Here is a 22365-nt window from a genome sequence, read left to right as displayed (position 1 = left end):
ATAATACAAATACATACCAGATGTTCTCTTTCCGAGCATTTGTTATCCCTCGCGAGAGAATTTCGCACCAATTTTCAATATGTCTCGTTTTTGCCCTTTATTTCATGCGTCACATTTGTCTGTAGATCGAATTTGAGAAATCCAGTACTGTCGGAACAAGACGATTCGATTTAAATTCCAACACTGGATTACTTTCCCACTTTCCAACTTCTGTAACCTCTCTTGTGGAAAACATAACGTAAGCTTCCATGTATATGTGTGGGAGCAGTGCAAAAATCTCTCTTTCCACCCTGATCTTCTATGCTGTATATGAGAGCAGGGTATCGTATGCACGATACGTTTCGATTTCCACTGTACACTTCTGCGCGCGGCAGTGTTTCACCGCGTGGAAAGGATTTATTGTCAAATCACTTCATTCAGGTCGCTTATATCGGAGGATGAAATAACAAAAATTCGTTTTCTCTTTAAAAATACAATGTAAAGTACAATGCAAAATATTTTTATCGTATAAGTCTAACAATGCTATTTTAACAACAATACACAAAGACTATTATATTCTGTTTATTTTCTAAATTCTATTTAGATGTGCATTTTAACAATTAATTGTTTATAGAAAAATTGCTTTATTTAAACAATAGAATATTTTTTTAGTTTCTCTTTCTTTTAACTTTTAATTAGTTAGTATTTTTTTAAATCAACACGAGAAGATTGAATTGCTAATTCAATATATTTCTTTTATTTTGAAAAAACAACACATGGATTGCAAAATGTTTTTATTACGTAAGTCTAACAATTCCAATAAAATGTTTTCATGTAAGAACATATGTAAATATACAAAAATATATAATTGTATACGAAATTTGGTTACATATATGTCCATATATTCTTCTTCCATTTGTAAAATTACTGTTTGATACAAAAAATAGCAATAGTAAAATGAAAAAGAACATAAAGTAATTAAAAGAATCATTTCCATATTGTTTCTTTTATAAAAAACACAGTTCGCATAATTATATATTTTCGTATATAATTATATAGTTTTATATGTTTATATATGTTCTTATATGACAAATTTTTACTAGGGAATGTTCTTTTAACACCTAATTTTCAAAGTCTTGCTGAAATAGATACACTATATTGATTTGTATGGTCCTTTATAATATCGCAAATTTATAATGATGCTTGTATTTCTTATAAAATAAATGAATTATACATTGTACGAACAACGTCGTTTTGGGTTACAAAATTTTTTCTTGTAAATGTGATCCCAGAATTTAAATCATTTTAGAAGAAATATATGTACATATATGCTATTTCATTCTCCTACAGAGCATACATTCATTGTCCTCATTTTATCAAAGAATTCATATATTTTTCCCTACATATCTAGTCAGATAAATTGCATAAAAATTTTTTATTTAGACTTTTTCGTGGTAAAATAAAAATGAAATACATAAATTTTTCATTCTAATATTAACGCAATTCTTCAGTGACAGCAATATCTGTGAAATATAGTTTGCAAATCCGTCATATACTGCTTCGATTGCCAGGTTGACAAGCGATTCGAAAATTCACCTCATCTTTGATCTCACAACGTCGCGACGTTGAATGAAATCTCATAAATATTACATGAACCATATGAGATATAGAACGGATGGCTTTCAAACTACAAGGAAGAGCAATTTTTACAAAATCTCTTCGGCACATCGTGACTGCTCGTATCTCGCTCCAGTACCGGTCTCATAAACGCTGTGCTTTACTGCGCCGAAGGTCATTCTACATTCAGGTTTCTTAAAAGTTCGACGGCATTTTCCAGGAATAAAAAGGACTATCCCATGGGAAATAAGACGTAGCAATGCACCACCGCCATTCACATATTCTATGGAATTTTATAGATTGCAGTACATTCGCTATCTATACGTTTCATTATCTTCATAGACATCAATTCAAATAATGTATAAAAAAAAATCGGCGCGATTACTTAATAGCCAAAATTCCAGTACAAATTGAATAATAAAACTATCATTTTAAATGCTTTGTTTTGAAATTTAATCACATAAAGTTAAAATAAATACTTTTAAACTTTAATAGACACCAAAATCTCAGATTGCATCTGCGCGCGCAGCGTATTCGATGCATTTTTGAAATTATGAATTCTTTTTGTTAGTATAAATTATAATCTCGAAATTTATTGTATACATTAAATATATGTTTTTTAAATTTGAAATAAATAACGAACAACAATAAGATATTAGAACCTGAGATTCAATTACGGGAAAATTCAAAATTTCCGTATGACATAACACTGCGGACGATTGCAATATCACACGTGAGTTTGAATCTTGCAATTCAATCTCAGGTTTCTATTCGCAACTGCAATGTGTCGTCGAATCCGGGCTTTATATACCCACATCGATTGATGTACCGCACATTGAAAAAAAAAGAACCGAAATAATAGCAGGGAAGTGATGTCAAGTTTTATCGGATTTTGGTGTAGCAATAACGTATGAAAAAGATAGGTATGTCGATTCAGGATTATTTCACAAGTTTTACATACTCAATTTTCATATTGACAGCAATCAATCATAAATATTTACAGTTTATTTTACATGTATTATGAAACTTTATATTTATTTTTATTTTTTTATATCTATGTATTTGTGATATAGGCACACATTTAGTGATACTTAAAAATCTTTTTAAAAACTTTTTCCTTTAATATAATATTAGTTAAGAATAAATGAAAAAGGTTAATTTTTACTATACCATTTTAATAATTTAAAAGATTAAAAAAAATGTTATTGTTCGAAAGACGTACTTATATAAACATTTTAGAACATTATAGATTTTTCATATTTGATAGCTTCTTCTTCGTCCATTTTATAAATATTATACTAATAGCTACTCGTATCTGCTGCCAAGATCTCGGTAAAACGTAGCATTCCGTCTTAAGCTTTCAGTAAAGTTCTTTAATCTTGTTAAAGCTTTCTATCAGTTCAACCGATTCGCAATACATGAACGGAATTTGCCGATTTCTTTTCCATGATTAACACAGGTTCTGTTTTTATTTCGCAGACTCGGAATACGAGGAAGAGCAAACACCGAGATACAGGCCAGACTCCTTAGCGAGCCTCTGTCGAGCGACCAGATTCACAGAAGCTGAACTGAAGAGAATATATCGCGGCTTCAAGGCTGAATGTCCTACGGGAGTCGTCAGGGAAGATACTTTCAAGTGCATCTATTCGCAATTTTTTCCCCAAGGAGGTGAGATCAGATTTTTTAAATAATATTTTTTTTATTGTAACAATTATTACATATTACAGAAAATGATAAGGCTTTTTAATAATAATATAATAATTGAATAATAATACAAATTTTTTTAACTATTGAATACGATTTTTTACTTTCCTAGTTTTTAACAAATAAGAGAGACTATTTAGCTAGCTGTTACATACATTTCACCGTTTAAAACTCTAATGAAAAAGAAAGTCACAGTATCATATTTTTACGTGGTATGCGAGTTTCTTTCGAGCCAGCTGAATGGAATTTTTCTCTTACAAAAAATGCGACTATTCATTATGTCACGAAATAGATGCCATATGAAGAGAACATTTTACGATGTAGCTCAGTATTTTAAATGCGCGTATATTTCTGATTATTTGTAACAGTCATATTTCGAAAACATCAAATAATTTATAAAATAATATATAACATTTATTACTTACATTTGTGGTTATGCTTTGATACATTATTCTTTTCAAGTACGTGCGTCTTTAACAAACACAAAGATTTTTCTCTAATGCGAAAGAATTTCTCGGAAACCAAAGAGATGTTTATTTTACCAAAAGGACGACGATAAATACAGCGTTCGGTTTATTTATTCGCCGCGCATTTATTCGCATTTAAATTTCCTCGGTGCGACGGCAGGATTGGGGATGCGTCGAAAAGCATCAACATGAAGAGGGAAAGAGAACAATCCAACAACCAGGATAACTGCGGCCCTTCACTGAACGCGGTTGCAGTAGCCATGGCAACGAACTCCCCAGATCAAAGTGGCACTGCGTTTCAAATGTTCGCTTTTATCCATCCGCGTGAGAGATATGGTTATCCATGACTACGCGCGTTCCGCGCATTAACACGATGAAATTCGCATTTTCGGAAACTACACCTGTCGCATCGTATTTTAACTAAAATCAATTAACTTCATCATGATATGAGAGCATTATAAATATGACAACTACTAAATATTTGTTACAAATTCCTTCAGGACTAGTCAATTATTTGTTTAATTAATTCAAATAATTTGTTGTGTGGTAACTTTATCAGTCCAACATTTTTAAATTTCTATTTTATTAAAAATTAAAATGATTTCGAAAACTAATCTGTAATGTAAACAAAAAACGAAACACTAAACTTTTCAAGGCAATTGTAAAAGCTCCACAATAGCGTAAGATGTTTAAAATTGCTTACCATAAAAAAACCGAATTTCATACCCGTAGGCATAGCGTCGATTGATATCATGATTTGTTTGCCGCCTGACGTAAAAGGAGGGTCGATCGTAAATTTACGAGCGATCAAGCTCAAAATCCTTGAAAAAAGATCTCCGAATAGACGACAGTTCAGATATCCGTCTATCTTCAACGCCTACTATTTTACAATTTACAACAATTTATGGTCCCCTTTACCGGAAAGCATTGTACCGACAAAAGAAATAAATACGATACTATCCAAAACTTTTCTGGAAGAATATCAACAATATTTCTTAGAAAATATTTACAAATTTTCTCTGTACTCATAAAATTTTTCCTTTAAAAAAAAAGACAAAGTATACAACCGAAACACTTTTCACTTCTTTTAAATTACAGAAGGAAACATTTCGCCGGTTTATTTATTGCGCTTTGTTAATTAAATATAAATCGAGCAGTTGGGTAAGCAAGGCCAATACAAAACAGTAACATGGTCATTAAATTAAAGGTTTCAATTAGACCTCCATTTGTAATGCTGCCTTAAATAGTTTGCCCACCGAAACTTTTGTAAGCCATGTGTTTTTTTTTTAAAGAAGAAAAATCTAAATAGTTTTGAACTGTGGGTTTTATTACATATATACGAGATATATAATAAATATTATTTATCATATCTTTAAAATTAAGATTATAGTCTCTTCTCTCTTTATCTCTCGTCTATTTATAATGTGCTTTTTATAAATGAAATCTTCTAAAGGAATTATTTTAAGAAATAGTCATAAAAGTTATCGAAATAAATGGTCGATGAGACTTTTCTTAGCACCCAGTCTTTTATATCAGGGGTAGACATGTTTATACTTATCTAAAACCCTTCCGGCAAAACCCAAGAGGGTAGTCGAAACTCGCACGTGCAGTTCAACGCGTAAAATTTATACTTCTGATATCGAATACGAGGTCGACGCAATAAAGGAACATTACGGAGATCTGCCTCGACAGTCAAAAGTCGAATAGGTGAATTATGGCATCGCGATAAATCTTGCTCCACCGAGATAACGATTCACGATTCGTATTCGTTAGTTCAAACAGAAGCAGAGCAATTCGCTTGCTCGATGTATTTTCAAAGTAATACATCTCTTACTTACGTCTTGAGATTTGCGTATAGCTATATGTACACGTGTTTTAAAATATAGATGAAGATTGTGTGTATGTGTGTTTGTGTGTTTGTGTGCGTGCGTGCGCGCGCGCATGTGTGTGTGTAAAGAAATAGCTGAAATATATCTGAAAAATAAATTTAATATCATATGAGAATTTATTCTATCTCTTTCTGAAACATACGAATATGTAGAAAAAAAAATTAACGATATTATAATAAAACATAATTTGTATAATAGTAACATTTGTGTAAGAATGGTTAAGGACAAAATACTACAAATCGCGACAAAATACAAATCTTATAAAAATTTGAAAATTAGTATAATCTTACTGTATTTAATATCTTGTATTTATGTATGAAGAATATTCTTTAAAAATCAGAGATAATTTTAAATATATTATGTATTATCTTAAATATAATGCTTTATTTTTGTTTATCTATATACATATATATATATATATATATATATATATGTATGTGTGCAGACACACGAGTGAACATAACTTTATACGTTATGCATGCAGGATTTGTACCTATATATGACTCAAGGTGTGAAATATGTGACCCTTCACCCGGAGATTGCAACTTCGCAATTCTCCGAGGACGTTCCGATAGTAGTTGTGTTTGCAAAGTACGGCTTATCTTCCTTAACAGTGACATGCAACAGAAAATCTTATTAGATTCTATAATCGTAGAAATATATATAAAATTATCTTAATTATACGTTTACATAAAAAATAAATATTTTTGTATAATGCAAATAAAATTAATTTAATTCCAATCAAATTAAATAATTCAATTTATATCGAAGTATAATTTTATCTTTTTTATATTATAAAAAAAATTAAAGATTAACTTTCAACGAGATACAATTTTTAATACAATTTTAAATACAATTTTTTTAAGTATTTGTTTAGGAAAGCATAAAATATCTTACACAAAAATCAAATTAAAAAATAGGAATTTTTACATGGAAAGGACGGTTTTGTTAAAGTATTAAAAAATTTAGATACGGGTCTGAAAATGCTTGAGATTTCTACGTAATTACTTTGATAGTTTAACAAAGTTATTTTTAGATCCATATCTAGCTAAATTTTTAGATAGTTCAGCAAAATTGTTCTTTCCGTGTATATAACAATTCATTATATGTTTTAGTATCTTCAATATCTTTTGTACACACTTGTTCAAATATAAATATACTAACTTACTTTTAATAAGAGTTATATTTTAATAAGAGTTATGAACCATGAGCTCTTTCAAGTAAAGAAAATTGATTTTCAAATTTCGCATTGCTCTACGAGTGAGAATGTTTTCCACGAGCACGTAGTTCGCAAACGTTCCCGAACTTAGACGAGTTAATATACTTTATGTCCCGGTCTTTCGTGATAAGCTTCCGATGACGTAACTCAATATGTCTGAAGGATAATGGGAATTGCTACAAATTTTCAAGTGAATCCTTTTGATGAACCTAAAGAATCTAGATCTAAAGTTCTCATTTAAATAGAAAATTAGAATTTGACATTTATCTCTCTACCGCATATTCTGAAATATCTTTCTTATTATAAGACACACTTTTCAATTACTGTTATTTACATAGTAGAGGCCACAAAAATTTAAGCAATCAGACGTAAAAACCTGGGAAAAAATGTTATATGGACATATTTTATATATAATTATACCGTGTGTTTCATTTTAATTTCCCCAGACATATAAATATTTCGAAAAATATGGAAAATACGAAAAAATGTTTCAGATAAAAGTTGTATGGTTTCGAGGAGGATATAAAACAGTGCCATTAATTTGATCTTGAATAATTGTTTGAAGATCACATAAAAGTCACTTTTAACTTCCTAAATGGAACCCCCAATTTTTTATTACATTTTCTTATAGCTTATCTCAAGAGCTTTCCAAAACACTATAATCAAATATTTTTTCATGTAAGTACTTTTCATGTTATAAGGCTTGAAAATCACAGTACAGCCGGCATTAGCATTACGCAAGGTATTTGACTGACAGCTAAAACCTCTTGAGTGTTGTTCAGGTTATCTCTTATTTTCATTTTTGCACTAAAAATTTATTTTTACGTAAAAATGAAAATAAGAGATAACGTCTAAGAATAACCTCTAATGACCTTCATCTTGACAAATATTATCCAGGACATGATCCTGAACTACATTCAAGAGATTTTAGCCGTCGGTCGGATACTTTGCGTAATGCTAATGCCGGCACATACTGTGACTTTCAAGCCTCATAACTCTAAAAGTACTTCATGAAAAAATATTTGATTATAGTGTTTCGGAAAGCTCTTGAGATAAGCTATAAGAAAATGTAATGAAAAATAGGATGTTCCATTTAAGAAATTAAAAGTGATCTTTATGTGACCTTCAAACAATTATTCAAGATCAAATTAATGGCACCGTCTTATGTCCCCCTTGAAACCATACAACTTTTGTCTGAAACATTTTTTCGTATCTTCCATATTTTTCGAGATATTTGCCTGGAGCAATTGAAAAGAAACACACTTACCTATACATATAACTATATATGAAACATTTTTTTCCCGGACAGTAAGGAAATTAATGTTGGATTTGCTACCGCTACGTTATAGTCTTACAGTTTTTATTGTGATTGGTCAATTCGGTTACTGCTTACGTTTTACTGTTTAAGTTTTTTGTACGTCACGTCCTCTTAATACATAGTATTAATATTTCAAATTCTTTCTTTCTAGTAGAATACTGATTAACTCAATAATTTTTGCTATCTAATAAAAATTTTGACATTCAATATAATAACACTTATACAATATGGTTTGATGTTTTTTTTAGAAACAGTGAATACATAAATTTTTGATAATATCATACTTGTAACATTTAACAAATATAGATTTTTAAATCCGCAATTAAAAATTACTTTCTTAGGAATGGCTGTATACATGCTGTATTTAGAACAATGGCGGCAAGACATTGCTGCTTTAAAAAATAGTATGTTTTGTCCAATTCCTTTGTAAAATCATTATATAATAAATCTCATCGAGAACAGCAAAAGGGATATTTGCAATTGACACAGTACGGATATATATGACGTAATCATTTTTGTGTGTGTGACCTGTATAAATCATCTCGCTTTAGATTTGAAGTATTCATGTTATTTCAACTGGAAGTTATTAACACACATCGATGGATATTCAGTTTACGAGTCATCTATAGATTCGACGGACTTTGTAGAGTTTGTTTAAGTCCACTGCGTGTATATATATATATATATATATATATATATAATATATGTATATATATTATAGACAGATTGAAATGCTTTTACATTAAACACGTACACTTCTGTTTCTTAACGAAATCAATATCGACATGTACTCTGGTTTCAATAATGTCGAACCAATGCAGAAATTCAAGTATTGCTTATTTGATGTAAATTCCTCTTCACGAAATACAAATTCTTTATCTTGTATACTATTCGAATTGTTTCAATTTTTAAATAAAAAATATTTTGCGTATGCCATAATTTATATAATATGTGGCTTATATTATGAAAAAGCTCAATTATTTCTAGCAATAATTATATACAAACAAATGTTAAAACTGATATGTTAAATAATATATGGATACATTTACTGTGATAATATGGGGGCTTCTCAAATATTATACCGATTCGTACTCAATTATTAATAGAGCGTAATGTTTCATTATTTTTAACTAATTGTTATTTCGACAAAAATAAAAGAACAGATGTACATTTATAATAAATAATATAAAAATACGTAAAGAAATAATTTAAATATTTGTTTTTACAGCCAATACAAGCCAGTACGCTCATTACGTTTTTAATACTTTGGACCAGGATCACAGCGGGCTTCTTAGTTTCGAGGTAAGTGTATGCATGATTGCATACATGAAATTTAATCATCGTCTAACGAAGTTTAATAAAACGATTATATTGCACGTAATAACTGTATATATCTCATAGTTTTGCAACGCAAAGTGACAGTTGATCTTTTTTCTTGCATAATTGCCTCTTTCTTTGTTTCAAAAGAGACCGTTTTGCATATTACTTTCAAAGTTGTTAGCATGCATAAAATCACTATCAATCTCACACTCTATATTTAGCTCTTCAGGTCAATGTAATGCAGATTAATATTATAGTTCTCGAAGCAAGACGTGTATCGTGTTATAAATCTCGTAAAATGCACGCTATGGAAGTTGCAAAATAATCATTTACAGTTCTACATTATTTACAGTTCTAAGTATTTATGATTTTTTTAAAGTTTACGTGAATAATTGAAAATATTTATTGCACAAAACGTCTGTTTTTTTTCGTCCGAAAATCTTTTAATATCATTTTTTTTAACTTTTTGTTATTAATATTGATAAACTTTCTGATATAAAAAAATATAGACATACAAAGAAAAACCTTTTGTCCAATTCTCTACTTTATTCGGAAATGTATTACTTATTGCATTTACAGAAATCAGTTAAACTATACAATACTTAACTACATTTATCGTATATGCGACCAGCGATATAATTAGTACATTAAAATATATAATTAAATAAAAGCAGAGAGAAAATAGTGATGTAATTAACGCCTGATTTTATACCATTGAATATTTAGCCAGGTTTAAATTACTGAATATTAGAATTATATAATATACTGATCAATTGATATTTTTAATTTTAAGAAGAATTTGCATAAAATACGCAATAGATATTGCAACAATTTTATTACATTATTTAATTTCTTTATTTAACATTCTTTTATTAATGAAATTTCATTATTGCTGCTATTATAATTATTTATATATTCACAGATATAATTAAAAGTCTAACGCATGTTATATTCTAAATAAATATACATTACAGACTAAGTTAATTATACGTAATGATACGAGCATCCAACATTGTTTATTTAATTACATTTATCAAGTAACAGTTCAATCATTCACCAGTATTCGATTTCAAGTGCTAAAATCAATTTAAGGATGAATACAATATGAATTCGCTGAAGATATCAAAGTTTTCGAAACTAATAAAGATAAGAGAGAAAGGTAAAAGAGAAAGAGAGAGAGAGAGAGAGAGAGAGAGAGTCGTCGTAAAATAATTATTAGATAATGCATTTGTCTTCCGGACCATTGAAGTGGAATTGTGCTTTGTCTAATTGAAACTGTGCCTCTACTTCCTTGGAAAATCATTAAATTCAATGTAACCCTTTAATCTTTTTCTTTACACGTGATAAGGTTCTCACGTTAACCTTTGATATTCAGCCGTGCTTAATTAAGTTAACCTAGCGGAATCTCTGTTGGCAGACGTGTTCCCTATTGAGCAGTATGCGACAAACTTTCAGTATAGTTTTCATTAGTGTTATACAGTAGGGGACCGTAACGATGAAAAGTTAGCGCGAATATATTTAAGGACTGCATGCAAGTTGTTATCACACGTTCTTTAATCTCGGACTAATTTTCACGTCGACACCAGGATTGATTACAGCACATGATTTGCTCAAAAATATTATATAAGAAATTTCATATGTTGTTAGATAATTTGTCTAGCAAATACATTGACAAAACGTACAAAATACACTTATTTTGTATATTGAAAAGAAAAAAGAAATTTATCTTAAACGTTCTATATCACAAATGTATAATATTTTGATATATAGATATAGATATATTATTCACGATTGCGAAATAGGTTTTGTAAGAAAGAATAAAAATTGTTATCTAATTTTCTTTGCAAACCTATGACAAACACAAAATCGTGTTTGATATAATCCCGACATTTTTCTAATTCCAGAAATATATTAGTCTCCATATTTCCATATTATAACATACACATTTATCTTCTTCCATTTCTTGAATTTTATTTGTAATATTACTGACGTACAAAGGCTTCTGTCACGACTTAAATCGCATTATATGTTCGCGTTCTAAGATCTGCAAGCGCGCGAAAGAAGGATTACTATTCTTCTTTTCTCGAGATAATACTTTACTGGAGTGCACTCGCTCTCGACGTGTGGGCAACAGGACCTCTTCCATCTTCGAGGTTCCTTCGGCTCTCTTTTATTCTTCCTCTCCATCCACTTATCACTCCCTTTGAATGACGACGAGAAATCCAGTGACCATAAGATTTAATCGTACTGGGATCGAAAAATGCACGTGTATTTTTATCGTTTAAAATATGTCATTATAAAACGTATAAACGAAAGTATTTTTTTAATTTGGCGATTTTAAGGCGGTTAATTAATAAGTACTAGTCCTAAAATTGCCCAACTTAATACAATATAATATTTTTGAAAATGTAGAATTAATGAAATTCATGTGGAGCATAATGCACAAAATAAATTAAGCAACAATTACGAACAACGTGAAAATATATATTATACGTTTCCTGTGAGCATAAATACATATTTCATGTTTGTAATAATAAACAGTTGTTCGCGCTATTAAATGGCTTACTTTCATAATGAACAATTGCACAACTGGAAATTTTTTAGTTTTTGTCAGTACATATGTTTCAATCGTATGTTTGTGTATGACCCACATGATAAAAGTAAAGTTAAAATAATAAACTGCAGCGACGACAAAAATTGTTTGACTAACGTGCAACATAGTAAAAAGAAAGCGTTACGTTGTTGGCATTTGTGTGAAAAAAATGCGTGTATATACTGTGAGTAAATCTGCTTCAAGGGAAGCAGATAGAAGAACGAGTTGTCACCGGAACTTTTAATTAACTATGATATTTCTCACAAAGCTCTCTCTTTTTTTAATATAATTCATTCTGCGTCGGACTTCTCTCATCCTCCTTACTTTCTAACGTTGCAACATTCCCTGCGGATATAGCGATTTAATCAAGCGGCCTTCATAGAATCTTAAAAGTTAATTGCGATTCAATTTTGCGAATTTATTTACATATTTTATAAGATAAGCAATATTTACGTTAGTACGATCAATTACGGTGCGTATAAGTAATGTGCTTTATTCATCATAAGATATCATACATTAATAACGTCGTGTATCATAAATGATTTTATCGATGCAACCATAACTTTACAAAAATCGAGAACATTTTTTTAATATATGGTATGTCATAAAAATTTTTTAAGAAATAGACAATTTGTATTTGTCTTATTACTTATCTATAATTCTAAATTGATAAATCGAACGAGAATATAAATGATTTAAAGAAATCTTTATTTTGTTTAATTGAAAATTTTATTAACTAATTTTATTTAAAGGTTTTAGGACTTTTTTATTACAAAAAAGTTTACGCATAAAGCCATATGTTATTCGATTTTTAAAAATAGAGATGTCAAGCTTTTTTTTATAATTAACTTAAAAAGTTAACTGAAAAAGCCAATTAGTTAATGAAAAGTTTTATTAAAAAGTACTTTAACCAATGGTGATTAAAAGTTGTGATACTTGCAGTTAAAATCATTTGCATGTTCTCTGATTACATGTGGATTTGTGCCAAGCAGTTGAAAAGCATTTTCGTGTGAAACGTTGAAATATCTGTCAAACACAATTCCATTTAAATTCATTAATATGAAAATTGAAGGATGAGAATAAAATGGAACAGAATCCATTGATTATAGAGTTTATTACTTAAAGGTGCTGATTCTAAATAGAATAATAGATCTATTGTAAAAAAGATCTTCATTCTATTCGAGAAAACTATGTCATAGGTATGAGAAATTTGTGAAAAAATGTAACAGAGCTTTTATATATATTGAATTAAATTAATAACATAATAAATGAGAAATTATATATGCGATAAATGAAAACGAACGTGTAATCTCTGCAAATAATTTTGCAATGTAGCTTATTTATGCATACGATATACGAACAAACAGCATACTACATTAATTAAGCTTTACCATATTTGTATCTGACATAGTAAAACGTTCCCAAGTTATACCTACTCCTAAAATAAAAGCTTTTATATTTTAGTAAAACCGACGACAAAATTAATTTATTTCTAACTTTTAACGATCAGTTTCACTGATCATGTGGAATAGATGTTTCTACACTTTTTTAATAGACTTTATTTCTCGATATATTGCTTATGTTGAATGAGTTGTTATAGACAATGACTACGTTTACACGGTTCGATTTACGCCAAAGTTATAACATCGATGTTATGAAATTAGCCAATCATAGCTATTCTTCTGAAAAATGGAATGACTGTGATTGGCCAGTTTCATAACATCGATGCTATAACTTTGACGTAAATTAAGTTGTGTAAATGTAGTCAATGCCTATAAACATGGAAACAAATCTTTATTTGTTCCAGTTAAGCATCAATTAGAAGCTTATTTCCAACATAAAATTTGACGATTTCGAAGTGTACAACATAAAATTTGACGATTTCGGTATACCGTTAATATTTATAACCTTTACTGATACAAGACTTTATTCTCGTAAGAGCTTTTCAAGATAATGAATCTTTATCACGATCTGTATACTACTTCGAAATGGTCAAATTTTATGTTGGAAATAAACTTCTAATTGGATGATGCTTAAGTGGAACAAATAAAGATTTGTTTCCATGTTTATAGACATTGACTACATTTACACAACTTAATTTACGTCAAAGTTATAACATCGATGTTATGAAACTGACCAATCACAGTCATTCCATTTTTCAGAAGAATAGCTATGATTGGCTAATTTCATAATATCGATGTTATAACTTTGGCGTAAATCGAGAAGTGTAAACGTAGTCATTGTCTATAACAACTCATTCAACATAAGCAATATATCGAGAAATGAAGTCTATTTAAAAAGTGTAGAAACATCTATTCCACATGATCAGTGAAACTGACCGTTAAAAGTTAAAAATAAATTAATTTTGTCGTCGGTTTTACTAAAATATAAAAGCTTTGAAGAAAAAATTTTGAAAAAGGTTTGAAAAAGTTTGAAGAAAACAATATATTGTTTTCTTCAAACTATAATATACATATATATAACTATTTTAATTATTTAATGTAAAATAAATATATTTCATATTTCTAATTTTCTATAGTAGTAGACAATGTAAAATTTTTACTGGTATAGTACATATTTATCTTTTAAACATATAGTAAGCAATACTTAATAAATTAAATTTTTAACCCTCGATGAATGCAGGGTCACTTTGACCCGTGAGCGATAAGACAGCTCGAAATGCGGTAGCAGTTAATGAAAAACGATCACGATGTTATATTTGCGATAATGATACGAAATACAATATAAGATATCAAAATTGTAATAAATTTATTTGTGTCATAATACATTTATTTCATATATCAAGTGTACAAGACACTCAAAAGAGATAAAGAATATGTTGTTCAAAAAACGCGTTTTTATATATAATTCCTTCTCAAAAATAGTTTGCAATAGAAATTCTATTATCAAAATGACTCTGCATTCGTCTTCTTCATCTGTCGAAAACCATTCGCCTTCCGAGGATTAATAGATATATATATAATATGTATAGTTACCCTGTATGTTGCAGTCTCAAAAATTTCGAAAGTATAAGTTTTTAAAAACAAACGTATATATTATACAAATTAAATACACATATTTATAAAGAATGGTCGCTGTAATTTTTAAATTGCATTTATTATAGTTTCTTCATTATTCGTAATTCTTGATTAATTCAGTAGAGTTGTGTTGCCGTTTCCTGACTCCACATAATCACAGCGACCTGGATCAACAATCGATATTTATTCGGACTGTTTCATTGTTTGGATGGTCAAGACTAGGTCAGCCATAATATAAACACGCTCGTATAATTGCAAACTTTGATTTCCTATTACTGTAATAGTTGCATATCATATATTAAACGTATAATCTTTACATTTCCATGCATGTCGATACGTGATACATGTAACAGCTGACTTCTGTAATGTCATAAGAATTCTAAAATTATAAAGAATATATATGTAAGTAAATTAACATTATAGAACATAATAACATGTGGCAACATAGGCTGTCAAAAAGTATTTTTTCAATAAAAAGTTTCTTAAAAAATGAAAAGTTTGAAATCAATATACATGGAAACATATAAAAAAACAACGCGAGGCAAATAAAATCCTGTATTTTGACTATAAGTAAGATTAAGTAATGCCAAATATGATGTATGTTAGGGTTTAGATATTCTATATAAAAGAATTGATACATTTGGCGTGCGTGATTTTCTACTTTCCCTATACTACGTTATTGTTTCGCTTCGTTTTAAGATGCTAGCCTATATTTTAAAGTTTTTTTTTCAAGCTGGCATTGAAAAAGATAGAGATCAATACCGCTCTTTATATATGTGTTTTTTATTACAAATGTGACACAACTCAAAATACATGATTTTTTAGTTATAATCATAAATAACTTAAAGAAACATTACCCTAACAATAATCAAAAGTTAATTAATTTAGCTTTATTAAAAAATCGCCAGAACTCGAAAAGAATGATTTTTTAAGCATTACGAATATGACAAAAATGACATTTAATTATGTTAAAAATATATTCTCTTTGTCGATATCATTCTATTACTCAATAATTTTCTGTCAAGTTAAAAAATAGTTTCCCCTTTTCTGAGGAATTTAATTTTTTTAGTTGTGTTACTTTTAAATAAGAGAATGATATGTAGAATGTAAAATTTTAAGCTATCAAATATTATTATTAAGTTTAACATATAGAAGATTACTCTTTAAAACTTTTAGGGATGAATCTCACTCTGAAATCTCACTCTAAAAGATTGAAAATTGAGCCACTCTTTTTCAAGAGTGGCTCAATTTTCACTCTTTACAGTAAAATTTCATTCTAAAGAATTTAGAGAGTAAGAAAGAAAATTAAAATACATTCTTCTTCATTAATTAAGGAAAATGAAATGGGCAAATATATCTGAGCGGGGTAGTATAATAAACGTGTTTATTATATAGATAAAAATAGATAAAAATTTCTTAAATTAGTATATACTGCGATGTACTGATAATAAAAATTCTTACAGAGACAATGATATTGTACTTATATTTTTAATAAGATTTCGCACATTGCAATTGAAAATCTTATTAAGAGAAAATTAAAACGTATATATATGAAATAATTTAAAATATCTTCTCTTAAATTATATATTATTATAGTAATTCTTGAGTAAACTATTAATTCTATTTAAAGTATTTTTTAAATGTTTAAAACTATGTTATTAATTAATATCAATTATTAATTTATTACTGTATAATGATTAATATAAAATTTGTCATTTAGTACGTAATTAAAAAGAGAATCTAATATTATTTTAAAAAATTATTTTATATAAAACAATTAGCTGAAAGAATATTTTTTAAAATTTTTTTATTCTTCTATATCATACATTTTAAATTTTTTTGCGTATTCTTTTTTAATAAATGGTAATGTCATATTATTAGTAATATACTAGAATATATCAATAAGAAAATACAAATTAACAAAAAACCAATAAGTTTTTATAGACTCCTTAAATTAAAACAATTTAGAAAAAACATATAACGTACAGTACAGACAATAGGAGTCAACACTGGTTATCAATTAGCGCAATTCTTCTTAATATTAAAAATATAAACCTTGACTTTTTGGACGTTTCCACTCATGGTTTGAGTTTTTCATCAACAATCTTTCAGCCTAGCGCAACGGTTGGAGTATTGCATAACAGAATAATATCTCCAACGTTTTTCCTCTCAAAATTGAACCGTTAACTGTTTTGTGAGGTAAGTCACATACTCACAAAGTTAGAAAGCTGAGCGGCAATGAGAACTCAAGCTCACACGGTCGACGCTTCTACACTGAACAATAAATCTCTCTTATGCAACATTTTGTAACTCGTTAGTATGTTAAAAATTAATCTCTCTTATGCAACATTTTGTAACTCGTTAGTATGTTAAAAATTATCGTCAAATTTTAAAATAATAACTGCGAGAACAATATGTGTTTTGTCATTTCGACATTCGATTAAATAATGTTATTATTTTAAAATTTAACGATAATTTTTAACATACTAACGAGTTACAAAATGTTGCATAAGAAAGATTTATTGTTCAGTGTAGAAGTGTCGACTGTGTGAGCTTGAGTTCTCATTGCCACTCAGCTTTCTAACTTTGTGAGTATGTGACTTACTTCACAACAGTTAACGGTTCAATTTTGAGAGGAAAAACGTTGGAGATATTATTCTGTTATGCAATACTCTAACCGTTGCACTAGGGGGAAAGATTGTTGATGAAGACTCAAACCATGAGTGGAAACGTTCAAAGTCAAAGAATATATCAATATTATTATTATTATTATATAAGAAAAACAGGAATTGTTTTTTTTGATGTTTTAATCTAGATAAATTTTTTTTATTTTATTCCAATCTCAGCTTTAAACTTTGTTAACGTTATTCCACGTCAATTTTTATTTTGTCCTCTCGTCTCGCTGACTTTATTTTATTCTTTGTGGCCGCCTAATACAATTTGCTGGGCTAACAGTTTCAGTAAATACGCTTTTTGATCTCAGAGGTATTAAGAGATAAAGTCGGGGATAATACATGTAATTTTCCACAAACTAAAGACATTCATTATTTCAATAATTATTAATATAGTATTTATTCTTAATTTTTCCATTTTGTTTTGTTATTGAAGTTTATTTTTTGCCGTAATTACATCTTTGCTTATTGTATTCAAGATTAACTTGTATAACATATAAAAGATAAAATAATTAAATTTTCCTATATTTTTTTATTTGCTTAAATGTATGCTATTTTATTGACATTGCGTTTTCTTTTGTTGAAATCAAAGCCTACCAAATGTAATTAGTAAAGTGGTTTCCTCCATTAAATCGCTCGTTCGAATCAGCCCTGAGAAATTATCGCGGATGGGATCCACAATATCATTTCGCATAATTGCATACAAACTTTATTGCAAGATTAATTAAAATTTTATATTCAAAGGAAAGCACTTAAATGTGTTAAGACAAAGGCAGATATTCTATTCAATTCAATTTCTGCTTAATTCCCTAGTTCTACTGTTTTTTCACTCGCTCTGCTTCTAACAGATAATTAAAATCCGTCGTGCAAAGTTTAATTAATTGTAGGGTCTATTACGGACGAAAGCGCAAACATCAGACTCGCTATTACGTCTTACTGCGCACTATATAGACTACCCCAAAATGTGCGAATGTGACAATACGCTAATGAATTTCTCACTCCATGACGAACTTGAGTTAGTATAAGTAGTACAACAGAACCAGGTCGCAATTCTGTTCTATCTTATAGTCACCACATTCGAAATTCTAGACGAATTTCCATAGTAATTGTACTAGAAATGGACGTAGCTCTGCCAGTCTTGCTCGTATTACTTACGGCTTTACTTACGCATCTTGTGTGTCTGTATCTTGTATGATATTCGTGAACTTCTCACAGTTTCACGCTCACACGCGTACATAATAATACGAAATGAAATTTCGACATCGCAACTTAGCTAACTGATAGTATAATTTGTCTCCTATGAGGCGACGCATTACACGCTGTTTCCATTATTTGCCCAATTACCGCACGATTAAATTTAACATCCTCCTGTGTCTAAATTGCTTTTATACGAGCGAGAGACCTATTTCCCTGAAATAGCGGTTGTCCAATCTTTCTTATTGCGACGCTCTTTTTGCATGACGAAATTTGCATGAATGCGTTGCCGCGACGTTAATGTAAATGGAAAAATGCGCTCAGTAATCAAGCTTGTGCTTTCATCTACTAATTCTATGTTATATTGTTATATATGATTTTTAAAAATATATATATATATTATTATCGCACCTATGATTTCAATTAAATATTAACTTTTTCAAAATACATTGAAGAAAAAAAAGAGTGCTGATTAAAATATATGAATTTATTTATTCATTTATCTGATTCTTAAAACTTCTACATGATTGTAATAAATTTCTTTTCATATTTTTTTATTGATGTTTATTTAAACATCTATCAGATGTTTCAGTTTTAAAAACAAAAAGCATCAAGTACATATAATAGCAAAAATAATAATGCTTCTTGATAAACATATACATGGAACTATCATATCTTTTAATCTTGAATAATACTTAGTAGCAGGTGTTGTAAGTTGCATAATCAACGTGATCACAAATCTCGTGCGGTATGTGCCCACATCTATACGTTTCATTCTAATTGTAAGTTCGACGCCGCACTATTATTCAGTCGACAGACAAAGACTAAAGTTTACCATCCCATTCTAATAGTAGCGTTGTTCGTTCAATTATCACGCAATTAAATGCGACTCTAATTATCTTCACGTGAAAATATAATTGTTTTGTTCACATACAATATTCTGGAAGAATATTGGATAGAATAAGAGAAGGGAATTAAAAATAAGTGGAGCGTGTCATGTGTGAGAAATAGGTACATTATGATGCAGCTCGAGTGTTATATACATATCTCATAAATTTTTTATAAGCATATACCACCAAATATTTTATGATGATATGCCACTGCTACGATCAATGTTGGTTTTTATGTTTTAGGATTTTGTTACGGGCTTGAGTATACTTGCTCGTGGCTCGATAGATGAAAAACTTCGTTGGACGTTTTCTCTTTACGATATCAACGGCGACGGATGCATCACGAGAGAGGAGATGACGGACATTGTGACTGCCGTATATGAGCTGATGGGAAAATTTTCTGATCCCAACTTGGATCATGAGGGTGTACGCGAGAAAGTGGATCGTATGTTTCAGGTAGAAAAATGAAAATAGATCTTCAAATCATTCGCTATTAAAAAGATCCAAAAATTTTACTTGATATATATTCCGAGTCAGTATTAGCAGATAACAGTATTACAGTCTTTCCAAAACTACTCGGAAACAAAACCTAATAAACATGTATTTAATTGTAATTTATTAAAGAAGATTGAGTTAAAAATATCAGTCGATTTGGAGCATCGGACAAGCGTGATATTTAAATTAATGAATCTCGTATCTATTTCAAACGTGCAATGACTGTCGATAATCTGTTCACTTCAGCGAAAGAAAACGAGCGTCTGCGGAGAGTGTATCCGTGAGACAGGAACGAGCCTTTCTTTTTAGAAGCTGTCACATTGTTAGCTGCGGATGACAATGCCCGCAGTGCACTCGGTCTTTTCACCTATATCTCCGCCGCTACAAGCGAAAAAAGGAGCAATCTATTTTACAGAGACAATTTACGCGGATGACATGTCTTCTGCCTGCCCAATACTAGCTACACGCTTTGTCAATCCTATGACAAATGAAGTTCAAAGAGTTAACATTTTTAGGACATGATGCACAGAATTGTGCTGACAATCGAACTGTGCAAAACAGGCGTATTCGCCTTTGTAAAACAATTGTGTTGTAAAATACGCGATAAATGCCAACCAATATAAAAAGTTCAAAGAACAATGTAGATCTCCAATTTTTTATCTGTCACAAAAAAATTGTATAATAGTATAATCCGTTAAACGTAAAAATAAAGCTTTAAAGAAATAGCGCGGTAACAAATACATTGCTGATCTTATTTTACTCGGACACGAAAATTACGATATTACATGAAGTTAATAAATAATATTTTATATAATTATTTGATTCTGCTATTAGAAGAAAAGTTTTAAATTGAAAGCTTCTTTCATAATCTATTATCGACTGACGTAAGCTGTCAGAATCCTAGGTCCTCATCTTGGATTCTGTGTAGTCAGGATCCATTGATGTGTTTCCTATGCTCTCGTTGATGTTGAAAGGAAACGTAAATTCGACAGTAAAGGCGACGCGACCAGAAAGGGTAAACGCCTTGTTTAGCGTTGCTGCTTTTGAGGCACACTGATACGCGTGTACACACTCGTGGTCGTGTATGCGGCAATCGCGACAGCATAAGAGAGATAGGATTAGTACCTCAACATGAAGCTCCAACTCTAAACCGCAGTATATGTGCGCACCTTACATTTATATATATATATATACGCGGATAGTTTAAATTCTAATTGCCTGTGGTCTCAGTTCCTCAAAGGCCCCAAGGGCTTTTCTCAAGGAACCGCGTCAGCTTCTCAATCTAACTTGCAGCTCCCGCGCTCTGACACACGTTATATAATAAACATGACACTCGAAGAGTTTTAATTACTTTCACATGCTGAACTTTTAAAAAGAAGGTAGAAAAATTAATCTCTCTCTTTGAAATGCACTATTAACAGATTAATTGAAAACTTGAAAAAGAAGCTTTGTGCTTACAACAAAGTGCTAGTTTACAAGGTTTTGTGTATAGAGTATATGAAGACTCTCTGTTTCTAGGGTAATTTTCGACGCTAAGCCAGAATCTGCTATTGAAATATTTTCATCAGGTTTTTGAGATATAAGAAAAGGTATTCTTTCCAACGTATATAGTGACGTTTTATTGAAATTAGAAAACAAATCAGAAATGTCGAGTATTTAATTTTTGTTTCTTATGTGACTTTGGATCGATTTCATATATTATAGGTCCAGCAATAACCAATTAGCATGTTTTGTTCCAATATCCCTGATAATAATATTTCTCAATTATTATCAAATCCTGGTGGAAATATTCCCTTTGCTCATTATTTGTTTTACTTCAATTATTTGGAAAAAAAACTTTAAAATTAAATAACACGTTATACAGGGTGGACCATCTGAAGTGATCCAGTCAAATATCTCGAAAACTAGTAGGGATAGAGAAAAATGTTTCGTATGAAAAGTTTAGGGTTACACGGGGGAAGTATGGTACT

General features: G+C 29.7%; 1 protein-coding gene across 2 annotated transcripts in view; it reads left to right on the top strand.

The window, feature by feature from the left end:
* LOC108768693 (Kv channel-interacting protein 1) overlaps positions 1 to 22365 on the top strand; it is a 155790-nt gene that overhangs the window by 126135 nt on the left and 7290 nt on the right. For both annotated transcript variants that reach the window (XM_018519222.1, XM_018519220.1), the window contains 3 exons: positions 3076 to 3264; positions 9422 to 9495; positions 20144 to 20356. In XM_018519222.1, the coding sequence (XP_018374724.1) occupies positions 3076 to 3264; positions 9422 to 9495; positions 20144 to 20356 (476 nt within the window). The remainder of the gene's footprint in view (positions 1 to 3075; positions 3265 to 9421; positions 9496 to 20143; positions 20357 to 22365) is intronic.

This window comes from Trachymyrmex cornetzi, unplaced genomic scaffold (assembly GCF_001594075.2).
Source record: "Trachymyrmex cornetzi isolate Tcor2-1 unplaced genomic scaffold, Tcor1.1 scaffold82, whole genome shotgun sequence".
Taxonomy (NCBI): Eukaryota; Metazoa; Arthropoda; class Insecta; order Hymenoptera; family Formicidae; genus Trachymyrmex; species Trachymyrmex cornetzi.
This window is presented reverse-complemented; position numbering and strand designations above follow the sequence as displayed.